General features: G+C 42.7%; 1 protein-coding gene across 1 annotated transcript; it reads right to left on the bottom strand.

Annotated features, from left to right (window-relative positions):
- Positions 1-5,827: 5,827 nt before the first annotated feature.
- On the bottom strand, positions 5,828-9,186 carry LOC118934298 (olfactory receptor 13A1-like). The gene is made up of 2 exons (XM_057506555.1): positions 9,005-9,186; positions 5,828-7,566 (listed from the first exon to the last, which is right to left on the bottom strand). The coding sequence occupies exon 2, from the start codon at positions 7,550-7,552 to the stop codon at positions 6,521-6,523; it is 1,032 nt and encodes a 343-aa protein (XP_057362538.1). The 5' UTR covers positions 7,553-7,566; positions 9,005-9,186; the 3' UTR covers positions 5,828-6,520.
- Positions 9,187-18,405: the final 9,219 nt, after the last annotated feature.

Here is an 18,405-nt window from a genome sequence, read left to right as displayed (position 1 = left end):
CTTGCTGGATTTATTTCAGTAACTTTTGACTCTTTCCACATACAAATCAGTGCTTTCAGCCCCAAGTTTGCAACACTTCTCAAAGTCCAAAACTGCTGTTGCAAATATTTACTTAAGAGGCACACTTGTCTTGACAAAGTACCTGATCCGAGAGGACAATCCTCTAGCACAGCTCAAGCGACAATGGCTGTAGCAGAGGAGAGACTCCCACAGTTCATTCCCATCTGCAAAAGCAGGTTATACCATGCTGCTAGGGTCCCAAACACAGAAACACATAACTCTTTTTGAAGTTCCATGTGGCCTCTATGCCACTGATTTTTTTTCAGCAGGAATAAAAGACTAAAAGCAGTGAATAGTGTTGCAGAGTGAAAAATAAACTTGTTTCAAAAAAGATTTATTTAAGTTATTTTACAAGGCAAAACATACAATAACATCGCACATTACAGGGCAAAAGAAGGAATGAGGAAGGAGGTCAGACGACACAGGGACCCCAGACCACACACAAGGTCCTGTGTTCACCTTGAGATTTGTCACAGGGCAGTTCCTAAACAACTCCCGCCCACAGAGGCCGGTGTGTACATCACGCAGTGATGTCTTCAGTGCTTCATTTAGGGCAGGGAAGGGAGGGAAGCACCTGATTTTCCTGTCTCTAACCTTCTGGTAAAAGTCCACATAAATAGTGCTCACGAAGCTACAGAATCCACCCCTCCCAGGAGCCCAGGGACAACAACGCTCCCTGCTACTGCCTGGTGTCTTTGGGGAGAAGTCAGCCCATCAAGAGTGGGCTCCTGAGACTGCATGGACCCAGGGAGAAGGGCAGGGCCATTTTTCCTGGACAACATATTTGATTCAGCTTCATGGGATGGAGGACAGGATGAGAAAAGCTCATAACACCATCCCCATAGCCAACAGAGCACAGAATGGAGATTCCTGGGGGCCACACACTGCTCTGTGCCCTGAGTACCTCCCTTTTGGCTAGGACAGTGTTTGTCCCAGAGCAGGCACCTGATAAATACCTGTTGAATAGACGATCAGTATTAGTATTCTTGTCTGGTTTAATCAGGTGCCTGCTTCAGCTGAAACAGGGGCTCAGTTAAGCACCTGGAGAAAACCGCGCTTGGAGAAATTCTAGCTGTTGGTGTGTATTACACAGTAAAGAATTATTATAAGACTTTTTATCACGTGGGCCTGCTTCTGCTTTTTTTAATTAAAGTATCATTGATATACAATCTCATGTTGATTTCAAATATACAACACAGTGGCTCAACAGTAACAGTTACCCATATTATTAAATCCTCACCCCCTCTAGTGCAGTCACTGTCTATCAACGTAGTAAGATGTTACAGAATCATTAACTGTATTCTCCATGGTGTACTACCATCCTTGTGGCCAGCTTATATTGTGATTGCAAATTATTGTTCCCTTTTATCCTCTTCCCCCACACCCCACACCCTCCCCCTTGGTAACCACTAGTCCTTTCTCCGTGTCTGTGAGTCTGCTGCTGTTTGTTCCTTCCATTTTGCTTTGTTGTTATACTCTACAAATGAGTGAAATCATTTGGTATGTATTTCTCCACCTTGTTTATTTCACTAAGCATAGTAGCCTCTAGATCCATCCATGTTGTTGCTAAGGGGAGGATTTCTTTTCTTTTTATAGCTGAATAGTATTCCATTGTGTATACGTACCACATCTTCTTTGTCCATTCATCTATTGACGGACACTTAGGTTGCTTCCATATCTTGGCTATTGTAAATAGTGCAGCAGTAAACATAGGGGTGCATATGTCTTTTTGAATCAGGGATTTTGTTGTCTTCAGGTAAATTCCTAGGAGTGGAATTCCTGGGTCAAATGGTATTTCTATTTTCAATTTTTTGAGGATCCTCCATATTGTTTTCCACAATGGTTGAACTAATTTACATTCCCACCAGCAGTGTAGGAGGGTTCCCCTTTCTCCACATTCTCGCCAGCATTTGTTATTTCTTGTTTTTAACATTCTAACTGGTGTGAGATTATCTCACTGGGGTTTTAATTTGTATTTCCCTGTTGATTAGTGATGTGGAGCATCTTTTCTTATGCCTGTTGACCACTTATATTTCTTTCTTGGAGAAGTCTGTTCATATCGTCTACCCATTTCTTAATTGGGTTATTGTTTTTTGGGTGTTGAGTTGTAGGAGTTCTTTGTATATTTTGGATGTTAATCCCTTATCAGACAAGTCATTTACGAATATATTCTCCCATACTGTAGAATGCCTTTTTGTTCTGCTGTTGGTGTCCTTTGCTGTACAGAAGCTTTTTAGTTTGATGTAGTCCCACTGGTTCATTTTTGCTTTTGTTTCCTTTGCCTGAGGAGATGTGTCCAGGAAAAAATTGCTCATGCTTATATTCAAGAGATTTTTGCCTGTGTCTTCTAAGAGTTTTATGGTTTCATGACTTATACTCAGGTCTTTGATCCATTTTGAGTTTACTTTTGTGTATGGAGTTAGATAATAATCCCGTTTCATTCTATTATTTGTAGTGATCCAGTTTGCCAACACCATTTGTTGAAGAGACTGTCTTTTCCCCATTGTGTATTCATGGCTCCTTTATCATACATTAATTAGCTATATATGTTTGGGTTTATATCAGGGCTGTCTATTCTGTTCCATTGATCTATGGGTCTATTCTTGTGCCAGATCTATGGGTCTGTTCTTTTTGTTGATGTGGTGTATGATATTGATTCATTTATGAATATTGTACCATCCTTGCATCCCTGGAATAAATCCCACTTGGTCATGATGGATGATCTTCTTGATGTATTTTTTAAATCAGCTTGCTACTATTTTGTTGACTACTTTTGTCTCTATGTTCATCAGGGCTATTGGTCTGTAATTTTCTTTTTTGTGTGGTGTCTTTGTCTGGTTTTGGTATTAGAGTGAAGTTGGCCTCATAGAATGAGTTTGGAAGTATTCCCTCCTATTCTACTTAATGAAATACTTTAAGGAGGATGGATATTATCTCTCCTTTAAATGTTTTTCCTTTTAAGTGTTGATTTGGGGTATTTTTTGGTATCATTAATGTACAATTACATGAGCAACATTATGGTTACTAGACTCCCCCATTATCAAGTCCCCACCACATACCTACTGTCACTGTCCATCACCGTAGTAAGATGCTATAGAATCACTACTTGTCTTCTTTGTATATACTGCCTTCCCTGTATTCCCCACCACCACTACATTATGTGTGCTAACTGTAATGTCCCTTTTTCCCCCTTATCCCTCCCTTCCCACCCATCCTCCTCAGTCCCTTTCCCTTTGGTAACTGTTAGTCCATTCTTGGGTTCTGTGAGTCTGCCGCTGTGTTGTTTCTTCAGTTTTTGCTTTGTTGTTATATTCCACAGATGAGTGAAATCATTTGGTACTTGTCTTTCTCTGCTTGGCTTATTTAACTGAGCACAATACCCTCAATCTCTGTACATGTTGTTACAAATGGTAGGATTTGTATTCTTCTTATGGCTGAGTAATATTCCACTGTGTACATGTACCACCTCTTCTTTACCCATTCATCTACTGATGGACACTTAGGTTGTTTCCATTTCTTGGCTATTGTAAATAGTGCTGTGATAAACATAGGGATGCAAATGTCTTTTTCAAACTGGGACTCTGCATTCCTAGGGTAAATTCCTAGAAGTGGAATTCCTGGGTCAAATGGTATTTCTATTTTGAGTTTTTTGATGAACCTCCATACTGCTTTCCACAACAGTTGAACTAATTTACATTCCCACCAGCAGTGTAGGAGGGTTCCCCTTTCTGCACATCCTAGTCAACATTTGTTGTTGTTTGTCTTTTGGATGTTGGCCATCCTAACTGGTGTGAGGTGATATCTCATTGTGGTTTTAATTTGTATTTCTCTGATGATTAGGGATGTGGAGCATCTTTTCATGTGCCTGTTGGCCATCTGAATTTCTTATCTGGAGAAGTGTCTGTTCATCTCCTCTGTCCATTTTTTAATTGGATTTTTTGCTTTTTGTTTGTTGAGGTGCATGAGCTCTTTATATAATTTGGATGTCAACCCTTTATCGGATCTGTCATTTATGAATATATTCTCCCATACTGTAGGATGTCTTTTTGTTCTACTGATGGTGTCCTTTGCTGTACAGAAGCTTTTCAGCTTGATATAGTCCCACTTGTTCATTTTTGCTTTTGTTTCCCTTGCCTGGGGAGGTATGTTCATGAAGAAGTCGCTTGTGTTTATGTCCAAGAGATTTTTGCCTATGTTTTTTTCTAAGGGTTTTATGGTTTCATGACTTACATTCAGGTCTTTGATCCATTTTGAGTTTACTTTTGTGTATGGGGTTAGACAATGATCCAGTTTCATTCTCTTACATGTAGCTGTCCAGTTTTGCCAACACCAGCTGTTGAAAAGGCTGTCATTTCCCCATTGTATATCCATGGCTCCTTTGTTAATTGACCATATATGCTTGGGTTTATATCTGGGCTCTCTATTCTGTTCCTCTGGTCTATGGGTCTGTTCTTGTGCCAGTACCAAATTGTCTTGATTACTGTGGCTTTGCAGTAGAGCTTGAAGTCAGGTAGCATAATTCCCCCTGCTTTAATGCTGTTTTGTATAGAGAAAACAACACCCAGCAACTGGCGTGCAGCCTAAAACCTTCCTCCAAGATCCAGTAATGCAACCCCCAACCTGTACCCCTGTGGGACCCATCCTGCTCCCTGAGATCAACTCAGACATTGTCCCCTACCTATTTCATTGGTTGTGGCCTACAAACCCAGCCTACATACCTCCACAAAGAACGCAGACTAGACCCATTCCCATGGTCTGACTGAATGTAGCATTTACCCAGATGTGTTCCAACCTAATCAGAATGACCACTGGACCAGAGGCCACAGCCCATGCCCAGAAGTGCCACCTATGTGAAATGTGAATTAGACTCCTAGGCTTGCCTGAAGAAAGTGCCACACACTGGATTGCTTAAAACAACAGAAACTTATTATGCTACCATTGTGGAGGTTCAATACCAGAGTCGGTGTGTCATTCAGCCATCACCACCTGCAGCCTGTGGGGATCCGCGGGCGCCTCTTGCAAGGTCTGGTGCAGTGGGCGATTCTGGCATATTCCCTGACTGGTAGACACACCAGTCCAACCTCTGCTTCCATCCTCACATGGCTCCTTCCTCTGCATCACAGGACACCAGATACATGGGCCAGGACCCTCCCAACTCCGGAAGGACCTCACCTGAGATGGCCACATACACAACAACTGTCCCCACAGCAGGCCACATTCAAAGACTCCTGGGTAAGATTCAACATACCTTTTCAGGGTACACACTTCAACCCGCATCTATGGGTAAGAAACATCTTGAGTGGTTCCTGAAGAAACAAGCACTCCTGAAGCCAAGGGCTGCATTGATCTTTGGTCTAAAGGGAGGCAATTCCAATGTGTGCAATTGGGACATTTCTGTGCAGCCCTGAGGACAAGCTGAGCATCTGTGCCTGAGGGACTCTGGGCAAGTTCTCAGATGAGTAAGTAGGTGGAAGGCCATTTCAGGACAATGATGCTTTCCCCTTGGAAGTTGCGGGACAGGTACAGCCCAGATGAGGGTCTCCTGGGCACTCCCCACTGAGTGAGGAACACAGGACTTGGAGTCTGATGATGATGCTGAAACAGGATCGTGGTCACTCTTGGCGTCTGACCTTGGTGAAGGACAGCCCATGATGGGGAAGACACGCCGCCCATGAAAGCCAGTGGGGTTCCCTGAAGCAGTTCTGACTCTGGCCCACTCCAACACCCAGAGTGACACCGCAGACACTGCCCTGCCAAGCCAGCCAGAGCAGATAGACCTGCGAGTTTGGCCCGCTCATGGGGTATAAGACCGCAGACAGTGGTGATGGCTCCCATGCCCCTCCCAACATCTCTAGGAGGAGAGACAAACAGTAACTAGGGCCCATTACACTCTGTGGAGCACCAGTGTGGGACAAGGATGGCAGGAGCAGGAAGTGATGTGGGGCAGAGACAAGTTCTCATGTGGATTGATACTTCGAATCTGAATGAGGCCCAGGTGGATGGAGGAGAGGCCATGTGAGGCCTGGGTAACCAGCTGCAGGAGGCAGAGGAGGAGTTATTTTGGCTGGAATATGAAGGAGGCCTGTGAGGAAAGTGGATGTGAGCTGCTTGAATGACAGGTGGTTCTAGGTCTGAGGGAGGGGCTGTGGGCACAAATCACCCCAGGTGAGTGTTGTGGGGTTGGTGAGGTACGCACACACTGGTGGCCCTGTCAGCTGGAGCCAGGGGTGCATGGGAGCTCCCTAACAGCTGAGGAAGAGCTGGGTGGAGAAAGGCCTGGGGAAATCTTAAGGTAAGGTCTATGAGAGTCACCCGGGGTGATGACAATTCACTGGGAGGCATGAGGAGCACCTGCCAGGACCAAGGCCTTTATTGGGCACCTAGGGATGCACAGCTTGGGCAAAGCCACACCCACACCCAAGAGAAATTGCACAGAGAGGGTGATAGCCAGGTCCTACTTCTACATGCCTGGTCTCAGGGAGGTAGGTGCAGGGCTCCCAGGCTGGACGAAGGGCCTGTGCATCACCCTAACCCTGAAGAGGGGGACAAGTCTTCCCAGGGCATGCTTGACCTCCGTGTTCCTCAGAGAGTAAATGAGGGGGTTCAGGGTGGGGCTGAGTGCTGTGTACAGCATGCCGGACACCTTACTTCTCTCAGGGCTGTAGCTGGAGGCAGGGCTGATGTAGGCACAGAACACAGCTGAATAGTACACAGAGACCACCACGAGGTGGGAGGAGCAGGTGGAGAAGGCCCTCCGCTTGCCCTCTGCCGAGCGGATACGCAGGATGCTGGCGATGATGAAGCCGTATGACAGCAGGGTGAGCAGGAAGTTAATGACCCCATAGAAGACATCGGCCAAGACAGTCATGATGCTGTTCACACGCGTGGAGCTGCAGGAGAGCAGCAGGAGCGGGGGGATCTCACAGAAGAAGTGTGTGATGATGTTCGGACCACAGAAGGGCAGCCGCATCATCAGCCCAGTGTTCACCAAAGCGTTGACAGCACAGACGACCCACACGGCCATGGCCAGTGCCCTGCACAGCCATGGGCTCATCCTGGAGCTGTAGTGCAGTGGGTGGCAGATGGCCACACAGCGGTCATAGGCCATGACTGTGAGCAGCAACAGCTCGGAAGATGCAGACCAGACAAGGAAGAAGAGCTGGGCCATGCATCCCAGGAAGGAGATGGTGTTCTCCTCAGACACCAGGCCCACTAGTGCCTTGGGCAGCACACATGAGGTGCAGACAATGTCCATGGTGGCCAGGTTGCACAGGAAAAAGTACATGGGGCTGTGGAGGCTAGTGCTGCAGCTGACCACGGAGATGATCATGGTGTTGCCCACAAGTGCCATGGTGTAAAGGCAGAGGAGGCAGGCGAGAAGGGGCAGCCACAGCCCAGGGTGCTCGGAGAAGCCCTGCAGCACAAACTCTGTCACCAGCGTCCAGTTGGGCCTTGATGCTGGCCCAGGAGCAGCCCCCAGGCCCTGCCTCATGTGTGTTCAGTTCCCTGAGGAGAGATCCCACAAAACTCACATCAGACTGGTTCTCACGGGTGACCACCTCCTGACTTGGCCTACCCCCAGAGAGGGAAGGGGTGGCCTTGAATTCTTTACGGGAGCCCATGTTCCTTGACCTCCAGCCAACACTCCTCTGAAAGACACACAGCCTTCAATTACTTTTCCTTTCATTTTTCACCTTGAGAAAACTTCTCCTCTAGATCTGTGTTCTGTGGGGCACCGACCTCATCCTGACCTTCCCCACAGGTGGGCCACATGGAGCATCCCTGCCTGGGAGCTGCTCTTTCTCTCCCCTCATCTCCAATCCATGCCCTGTGCTCCAGTTGCTGTGGCAACAGGGCTGTGACCCTCTTCAACCTCAAGAGCTCCCTCCTTTGGCTCCGTGTCTCTGGTGGACAGTGAGATGGTGTCAGGGTTTCAGTCACTGCTCCTTCTGAGCACTTTTGGGATGGGACCTTTCCTCCCCTCCCTTACAATGTGTGTGATTCCTCACTGCTGGTCTTCGGCCATCATTTCTGATCTGTGCGCACTTAGCTCTATCATAAGTGGTGTGTGTGTGTGTGTGTGTGTGTGTGTGTGTGTGTGTGTGTGTGTGTGTGTGTGTGTGTGTGTGTGTGTGTGCTGTACTGGAATCCAGGAAACAAGCTGAAAGCAATAGCTGAGAACAAAAGGACTGAGAAGACCCTCCAGCTTCAGCCGTTGGAGGAAAGCTTGTTCCTGAAGTCAGTGCGACTTAATGGATCCAGTAGGAAAGAGGAAATCACTCACAGCCAGCATTGCTGGGTTTGGGGATGAGTAAGACCTTGATCAGACACAAGACTTTCAGGTGGTCAGAAGTATCCCCTCAAGTTCTTTACTAATTACAGAGGAAACATAGTAACCTCTCACTGATTGCCTGGCGAAGCCCTAATAGCTGATGCTGCTGGCTGTGCGCAGACCGAGCCCTGAAGCATGAGGAGCGGGCCTCAGATTTGCCAGGCTTCCCGCAGAAGCTACACCTCAGACAGAAGGGGCGGACTGGGGACATCACCCAATGGACACCGGCCTCCTGAGGCAGCCACTCCCCGGGTGACCCACCTCTCAAAATTCACATATTCTCTGTGTGACACTTTACATATGCAGCTGGAGGATTAGAATGGCCCTTTCCAAAGAGCAATCAATCAATACTTGATCAGATTCCTGCCAACTGGCCTGAGAAAAGACTTTCGGAGGCCTTTCTTCCCTGCTGGCTGGAGAGGCAGGTGTTTTTATCCCTCTATTTCAGATATGGGAACTGATGTCCAGAGGGAGAGATAGTGTGCCCCCTTTCCCGCCCCCACGGCTAGGAGTAGGGTTGGCTGGATGGCACGGAGGGCCCTGTCATCTCGTCCAGGCTGGTCTTTGAGAACAGAGCTTAGGCTCTGAAATGCCCATGGAGAGAAGGCTCACAGGTCAAGCTCTTGAGGCTGTCCCAGGCACAAGAGGACTTTTGCAGTGTCTTCACATGGGCTGGGAGCCCCACAGCAGCAAGTAGAAAAACAATCTCGGCAGGGCTGGCTTGCACACCTGTGAGGGCTGAGACATAGCCAGAACATGGGCTGCATGTCAGGTCACAGGCTGAGATGCCTCTGGCCCCCCACAAGCCCCACCTGGGAGCTTTGGTCACAATGAACATATTCTAGGAGCCACCACCCTACAGCCACAGCCCAGGTGCCACATGTTCTGGCCACTCTGTACTTTTTCTCTGGACTTCTCCCAACTGATGCCAAGGTCAAGTGGCAGCAGTACTTTCTCTGGGTGGCCTCCAGTCATGCCAGCACTGAGGGCACGGCCAGCACTGATGCAACCAGGTAAATATTGCCCTTTCACTGGAAGAAGGAAAGTCACTCCTGCCTCAGAGGCTGGCCTGTGGTACAGGGCCTCAGGGCTCTGCCTAGGGGCCTGGCTGAGTGAGAGGACCCCGAGTGTTGCCTGGTCACAGACTTGACCTTAGTTGTTCACAGACCATTTGTGTCCTTTCAGAAGCAGAGTCACTGGCTGGGCAGGTGAGTGAGAAATCCAGGGTTTGCACAAAGGGTGAAAGGAACAGGTTTGAAGAAACTCACTGGTCATGAAAAAAGTGTGATTTATGCTGTTTATGTAATAGAGCATAAAACCAAAACTTTTCTACCATATCCTTTTCTTTGATCAACACCTTCAATGAAACTTGAAGACATGCTAATTCACTTAGAGTGTGTTGCCGTGACTCCACCCGGGTTCTCGGGACCATGAAGGCATTCCATGTGCAGTGTCAAGTGAATCTTGCTCTCCTGCCCATCCAGAGGGCTGCTCAGCCACGCTTCACTCACCTTTGTCTGCTTACAGCGGCCTCTGGGCTCTTCTAGGAGGCGACTCCAGCCACAGTAGGCCCTTCGGTGACCGCTGACACCCTCTGTCCTGCATGAAGCAGGTCTCCACTGCGCTCCTGGCTGGCTCTTTGGGCTGAAGTTCAGCTGCCTTCGAGTTCCCCTCTGTTTTTCCAAGGCCAGGGGCAGGTGTTGTCCTGGAGACCCTGGGGAGGCCAACCTGAAGAGAAAGCCCTCAGGGCCAATTAAATGTGGCTGCAGGGTTTATGACCACATATCTCTACCAATTAGGCCTCCAGGAGAGAGCTGGGCAGCCAGAGCTCCCGCTGTGGGGGCAAGCACAGCCCCTCCCTGAAGCCCCTTGGTCCAGCCCTCCCCACACTACTTCTGTGCATCACCACCACAAGGCCCAATGTCCCATGTGGCGGGTTCACTAGGCTCAAACCAATTCTACTGAGCCTCCTTTGGCCTAATTTTACATGCTGCTAATAACACGTCATGTCAATCTTACCGTAATATGGATCTATCCTTCAGGTATTTCAGTACCCTTTTATGTGCCTTTTCACTTTTCCTAAGCTTAAGCGATTCAGTAAATTGCTTGAATTGTCTTGAAAGTGTTGCTCCAGCACTTCCATTGTACAGTCTAGATACTCTGTAGATAAATTCCTAGCTTTTATCCTTGCTGGATTGTACCCCAGATTCCATAATTGCCATCAGTGTGAATGCATTTTGAAAAAATGTGCATTCTATCCAGTGTTCTTTCCTTGTGATGAGGATTTTTATATCAACTTTATGAGATATACTTGACATTTAAACTCCCTGGTCATAACGGTGACAGTCATGTCCACAGTGTGACCACCACCGCGTTCCTGTGTCTTGGCACTCAGTCTCCCCAGTCCTCACTTCCTGGCCTGCACACTGCATTGATTTCTAAATTCCTCTATTGGTTTTGTCTCTTCTGGGACCATGTAAATAGAATCATGTTGTTATGCTCTTTAGTGTCCAGCTTTCTTTCTGTATAAAATATCTGTGAGATTTATCCCTGCTTCTGTACATATTCATAATGTGTTCTCTTATCTTGCCAGTAGTATTTCATTGTACTTTCATTCAGTGAAAGACAAACATTTTCACTGTAGAAACATATAAAATAATTTTTAATAGTTTTCCAAAGATTCATTTACCTGTCAGCCAACATTTGGATGTCTTCCAGTTTCAAATCTTGCAGAAGTGAATTCGCTGTGAATGTTTTTGGCACTATTTTATTGGTGTTCATAGATGTTTTCATTTAGCTTGGGTAATTCTTAGAAAGAGCATAGCTGTCTCCTAAGATGGTGATCTGCTGTTTCCAAACCAATTGCCCTATCCACTGCTTTTCTCTGATGAGGATCTGATGATGCATACTTTCCCTGTGCTCACTGATTGTGCATGTATTTTCTCCTATGAAGTGTCTGTTCAACTGATATTTTTTCCAAGGAGGCCATTTGCCTTTTATTAAAATGTAGAAAGAAACTCTTTGTCAAACATGGTTGTGGGAAGACATTGTACACTTACAGGCACACTTTCTGCTTCTCCAAGAGCATGTTTTGAGTTTCATTTTCTTAAAAGCTTTTTTGAAGAGCAGAATTTTTTGTATTTCATGGAATCCAATTAACCTTTTTTCTGGCCATCAAAGATCTTTTATTCTAGTTTTCATAAGTCAAGATACAACCTGAGTTTTTTAAATAGCACCATAGTTTTATATATATATATATATGTGTGTGTGTGTGTGTGTGTGTGTGTGTGTGTATGTATACATGCAGACATATATTTCAAAAGCATATAAGAATCAATTGGAAGGTATTGCCTGCATGATTACGTAGAATTTTTTTATGTGCTGAGGTGAAATTCACATAACATAAAGTTAGCCACTTTTGATAATTAGTTACATTTAATACATCACAGTATTATGAATTCTGATTCCAAAACACTTCCTTCCTTAATCATTAAGCAATTTCTCCTCAATTCTCCCCTCCCTCTAGCCCCTGTCACACAACAATATGTATTTTGTCTCTGTGGATTTTATATTTAGCATGATGTTTGAAGTTCATCCATGCTGCAGCATGTATCAATACTTAATCCCTTTTTATGGCTGAGTACTATTTTTATATATACCACAAATGTTTATTCATTCATCCATTGCTTGATATTTGCACTGGTTCCACCTTTTAGTTATTGTAAATATTGCTGCTGTGAGTATGAATGTACATGTGCTTGTTTGAGCACCTGTTGCAAATTATACTGGGTGTGGGATTGTTGGATATTATGATAATTCAATGTTGAACTTTTTGAGGGGCTGCTAAACTATTTTCCAGTTGCTGAACAAATTTGTATTCTTACCAGCAATATATGAAGACCTCAATTTACTCACATATTAAATAGGACTTGTCATTTTCCTTTGTTTTTAAAATTATTATAGCCATCCTACTGAGTGTGAAGTGTTAATTCAGTGTGGATTTGATTTGCATTTCCCTCAGTTAATGATGTTGAACATCTTTTTATGCACTTGTTGGTCATTTGCATACCTTGTTTGAGAAATATCTATTCAAAGCTTTGCCAATTTTTAAGTTGGGTTGTTTGTATTTTTCTTGGTAAGTTGTCAGAGCTCTTTATATGTTCTGGCCCTTATCAGATATTTGATTTGTAGACACTTTCACTCACCCTCTAAATTGGCTTTTCACTCCCTTGGTACTATTCTTTGATGCATGAGAATTTTTAATTTTTAAAAAATATTTTAATTTAAAATTTTTAATTTTTATTTAGTTTTTATTTTTTTAATTTTGGTATCATTAGTGTAAAATTACTTGAACAACATTATGGTTACTAGACTCCCCCTATTATCAAGTCCCCCCACATATCCCATTACAGTCACTGTCCATCAGCATAGTAAGAAGCTATAGAATCATTACTTGTCCTCTCTGTATATACTGCCTTTCCCGTGTCTCCCCCAACTGCTACATTATGTGTGCTAACTGTAATGTCCCTTTTTCCCCCTTATCCCTCCCTTCCCACCCATCCTCCCCAGTCCCTTTCCCTTTGGTAACTGTTAGTCCATTCTTGGGTTCTGTGATTCTGCCGCTGTGTTGTTCCTTCAGTTTTTGCTTTGTTCTTATACTCCACAGATGAATGAAATCATTTGGTACTTGTCTTTCTACACCTGGCTTATTTCACTGAGCATAATACCTTCTAGCTCCATCCATGTTGTTAACAAATGGTAGGATTTGTTTTCTTCTTATGGCTGAATAATATTCCATTGTGTATATGTACCACATCTTCTTTATCCATTTATTTACTGATGGACGCTTAGGTTGCTTCCATTTCTTGGCTATTGTAAATAGTGCTGCGATAAACATAGGGGTGCATATGTCTTTTTCAAAATGAGCTTCTGCATTCTTAGGGTAAATTCCTAGGAGTGGAATTTAAGGGTCAAATGGCATTTCTATTTTTAGTTTTTTGAGGAACCTCCATACTGCTTTCAACAATGCTTGAACTAGTTTACATTCCCACCAGCAGTGTAGGAGGGTTCCCCTTTCTGCACATCCTCACCAACATTTGTTGTTGTTTGTCTTTTGGATGTTGGCCATCCTAACTGGTGTGAGGTGATATCTCATTGTGGTTTTAATTTGCATTTCTCTGATGATTAGTGGTGTGAAGCATCTCTTCACGTGTCTGTTGGCCATCTAAATTTCTTCTTTGGAGAAATATCTGTTCAGCTTCTCTGCCCATTTTTTAATTGGCTTACTTGCTTTTTGTTTGTTGAGGTGCATGAGCTCTTTATATAATTTGGACGTCAGTCCCTTATTGGATCTGTCATTTATGAATATATTCTCCCATACTGTAGGATGTCTTTTTGTTCTACCGATGGTGTCCTTTGCTGTACAGAAGGTTTTCAGCTTGACATAGTCCCACTTGTTCATTTTTGCTTTTGTTTCCCTTGCCCGGGGAGATGTATTCATGAAGAAGTTGCTCATGTTTATGTCCAAGAGATTTTTGCCTATGTTTTTTCTAAGAGTTTTATGGTTTCATGACTTACATTCAGGTCTTTGATCCATTTTGAGTTTACTTTTGTGTATGGGGTTAGACAATGATCCAGTTTCATTCTCTTACATGTAGCTGTCCAGTTTTGCCAACACCAGCTGTTGAAGAGGCTGTCATTTCCCCACTGCATATCCATGGCTCCTTTATTATATATTAATTGACCATATATGCTTGTGTTTATATCTGGGCTCTCTATTCTGTTCCACTGGTCTGTGGCTCTGTTCTTGTGCCAGTACCAAATTGTCTTGATTACTGTGGCTTTGTAGTAGAGCTTGAAGTCAGGTAGTGTAATTCCCCCTGCTTTATTCTTCCTTCTCAGGATTGATTTGGCTATTTGGGGTCTTTCATGGTTCCATATGAATTTTAGAACTATTTACTCTAGTTCATTGAAGAATGTTGTAGGTATTTTGATAGGGATTTTATTGAATCTGTAGATTGCTTTAGGCAGGATGGAAATTTTGACAATATTAATTCTTCCTATCCAAGAGCATGGGATGAATTTCCATTTGTTAGTGTCCTCTTTAATTTCTCTTAGGAATGTCTTGTAGTTTTCGTGATATAGGCCTTTCACTTCCTTGGTTAGGTTTATTCCTAGGTATTTTATTCTTTTTGATGCAATTGTGGATGGAATTGTTTTCCTGATTTCTCTTTCTGCTAGTTCATTGTTAGTGTATAGGAAAGCAACAGATTTCTGTGTATTAATTTTGTACCCTGCAACTTTGCTGAATTCAGATATAAATCTAGTAGTTTTGGAGTGGACTCTTTAGGGTAATTTATGTACAGTAACATGTCATCTGCAGACAGGGACAGTTTGACTTCTTCCTTGCCAATCTGGATGCCTTGTATTTCTTTGTGTTGTCTGATTGCCGTGGTGAGGACCTCCAGAACTAAGTTGAATAGAAGTGGGGAGAGTGGGCATCCTTGTCTTGTTCTTGATCTTAAAGGAAAAGCTTTCAGCTACTCGCTGTTAAGTAGAATGTTGGCTGTGGGTTTGTCATACATGGCCTTTATTATGTTGAGGTACTTGCCCTCTATACCTATTTTGTTTAGAGTTTTTATCATGAATGAATGTTGAATTTTGTTGAATGCTTTTTCAGCATCTATGGAGATGATCATGTGGATTTTGTCCTTCTTTTGGTTGATGTAGTGGATGATGTTGATGGATTTTCCAATGTTGTACCATCCTTGCATCCCTGGGATGAATCTCACTTGATCATGATGGATGATCTTTTTGATGTATTTTTGTATTCAGTTTGCTAATATTTTGTTGAGTATTCTTGCATCTATGTTCATCAGGGATATTGGTCTGTAATTTTCTTCTTTGTGGTGTCTGCCTGGTTTTGGTATTAGAGTGATGTTGACCTTGTATAATGAGTTTGGGAGTATTCCCTCCTCTTCTACTTTTTGGAAAACTTTAAGGAGGATGAGTATTAGGTCTTCATTAGAGATTTTTTAATTTTGATGATATTCAATTAAATTATTCTGTATTTTTACATGCCTTTGGGGTCATATCTAAGAATCCATCATCAAATCCAAGGTATGAAGATTTATCTGTTTTCTTCTAAAAGTTTTATGATTTTAGCACTTATTTTTAGGTCATTGATCCATTTTGCGTTAATATTTGTATATGGTGTGAGGTAGGGCTTATAATTTAGTTATTTTGCATGTGAATATACAGTTGTCCCAGCACCATTTGTTGAAGATACTGTTATTTCCTCTATTAAATTGTCTTAACACCCTTGTCAGGCATCAATTGATCAAATATTTATGAGTTTCTATGGACTCTTAATTCTATTCCATTGGTGTGTCCATCCTATGCCATTACCACAATATTTACTCTAAATAGCCTTGTAGTAAGTTTGAAATCAGGTAGTGTGATGGAATCCAATTTATCTTTTATATTTTCTCCTTTGTAATTTTTACAAAATTAGAAAATTACTTTTGAAAGAGCTTTTTGTGCCTTAAGAAATCTGTGCTTACCTCAAGATTGTGACAATTTTCTCTATAAATTGTATAAATTTATAATTTCAGGCCATGGTTGAGATCCAGTATCTCTTTTTGAAATGGCTGTGTTGAGACATAACTAACATTGAATGAATTGCACAAAGTTAAGGTGTGCCATTTGACAAGTCTTGACATAAATATAATCCCGTGAACTGTAGTCCAGATGGTGAATGTGCCTATCAGTCCCAGATCTCCTCATGGCTCCTTGTGGCTTTCTCCTGTCCCTCTGCGACACTCACATCAGCCCCAAGAGTCCATGGATCTGCTTTCTATCACTATAGATGAGTCTGCTTTTCATAATTTTATAAAAATGGAGTCCAATAGTAGAGACTCCTTTTAGGTCTGGCTTATTTCACTCAGTATAATAATTTGAGATCCATCTGTATTGTACCATGTATCAATTATCCCTTTTAATGACAAGAAGGACTGCATTGTATGGCTGCACCAGCATCACGGTTTGTCTATGCACTCGCCTGTTGGTGGCCACTGGATTATTTTCATCTTGGAGCTATTACAAATAAAGCTGTTATGAACACTTGTGTACAAGTCTTCATATGGTTATATGTCTTCATTTCTCTTGTGTAAATACCTAGGAATGAAATGGCCAAATCATATGGAAGGTGTATATCTAACTTTGTAAGAACCTCCCAAACTATTTCACTATTTTATGTTCTGGTTGGCAGTGCTGGAGTCCCACTTCCTCTACATCTTCATTACACGTGCTATTGCCGGTCTTTCCAATTTTGGACACCCTAGTAGGTTTTGATTTGAAGTTTCCTGGTGAGTAGTGTTGTTGACATGCTTTTATGTGTTTGTTTGCCATCTGTATTTCATCACTGGTACAGTGTCCACTGTTACTTTTAACACTGGGTCTATTTTATGTTGTTGAATCTTGAAAGTTCTTCCTATAGTCTGGACACAAATCCTTTATCAGAAATGTATTTTGTGATTACTTTTCCCTGTCAAGTTTTCCATTCCATTAACCTAGTATATTTGTCCTTTTATTAGGTCATTTTCTATTTTATCAAAGTTTTAGTTTTCAGCATACAAATTTTGCACATATTTAGTTATAAGTAAGTATTCCTATTTTTTGATGCTATTGAAATGGCACTTCAAAATTTTTAATTTCTAATCGTTTCATTGCTTGTTAACAGAAAAATATTTGATATTTTTGTATAGTAACCTTGTATTCTGTGACCTTGTTAAACTAACTTATTGATTTTAGTGACTTTTTGTAGACTCTGGGTTTTCCTACCTAGACAATCATGCTGTGTGTGCAGTGAAATAGTTTATTCCTTGCTCACAGATCTGCATGCCTGGCTGACTATTATCTTTCTTTGCCTTTATCTCCCTTGCTGTTGCTTCCAGTGTGATGTTAAATAGGAATGATGAGGTTGGATGCTTTTGCTTTGCTTATGATCTAAGAGAGAAAGCATTCCATCTTTCACTGTAAAATATAGTGTGAGCTGTGGGTTTTTGTAGATACCCCTTGTCAGTTTAAGGCAGTTTTCTTTAATTCTTATTTTCCCTGGGAAGTTTATTACTGATGCATGTTGAGTTTCGTCACATGATTTTTTTACATCTCATGATGTAAATATATGCTTTTTAAAGTCTGTTGGTAATGTGAACCATACTGATTAATTTTAAAATATTTAACCAGACTTGCATTCCTAGAGTATGCTTCAATTGGCATGATGCCTACCCTTTATATACTATCAGGTTAAACTTGCAATATTTTGCTCTGATATGTTGCTTTCTTTCCTGATAATGCCTTTTTCATCTGTTTTGGGAGTCAGGGTAACTCTAACCTTGTCAAATAACTCAGGAGCTCTTTAGTCTTTCCCTTCCCTGGAAGATGTTTCATAGACTTAGTATCATCCCTTCCTTAAATGTTTGGTAGAGAGCATGCACACACACAACTCATCTTCTTCGGAGCCACTGAGGGTAGGTCAAGTACACCACAGCCCTCTCCTTACTCCCAGACCCTCCATGCACACCTGCCTTATCTCAGTGGCTAGTGTGATTCCTGATAGGGAGATTCTCTTACATGACCACAGTGCAGCTAGATATCGACTTCTAGGCAGATATTTTTCTTCTAGTATTTTAAAGATACTTTCTTGTCTTCTGGTTTAGTAATTTCTGATGAGAAATCTGCTGTAATTCTTTTTCTTTGTTCCTTGATGCTTAAGTTTCCCTCTCCTTAAATTTCTCTTAAGATCCTCTATTCATTGTCAAAAATTCCATAATAATGAACTTTATGTGGTTTGGGCATGTTTATGCTGCTTGGGTGTGAGATTCTTATATGTAGAAAAATTTTGTATTTTTTTAAACAAAAGTTTTTTTGTTTCTAACCCCCAGCCCTTTTTGGGGTCCAATTACAAATATGTTAGATTGCTTAATAGTCTCAGATCACTAGAGATGTTCACT

The sequence above is a fragment of the Manis pentadactyla genome, chromosome 8 (genome assembly GCF_030020395.1).
Source record: "Manis pentadactyla isolate mManPen7 chromosome 8, mManPen7.hap1, whole genome shotgun sequence".
In the NCBI taxonomy this organism is placed as follows: domain Eukaryota; kingdom Metazoa; phylum Chordata; class Mammalia; order Pholidota; family Manidae; genus Manis; species Manis pentadactyla.
This window is presented reverse-complemented; position numbering and strand designations above follow the sequence as displayed.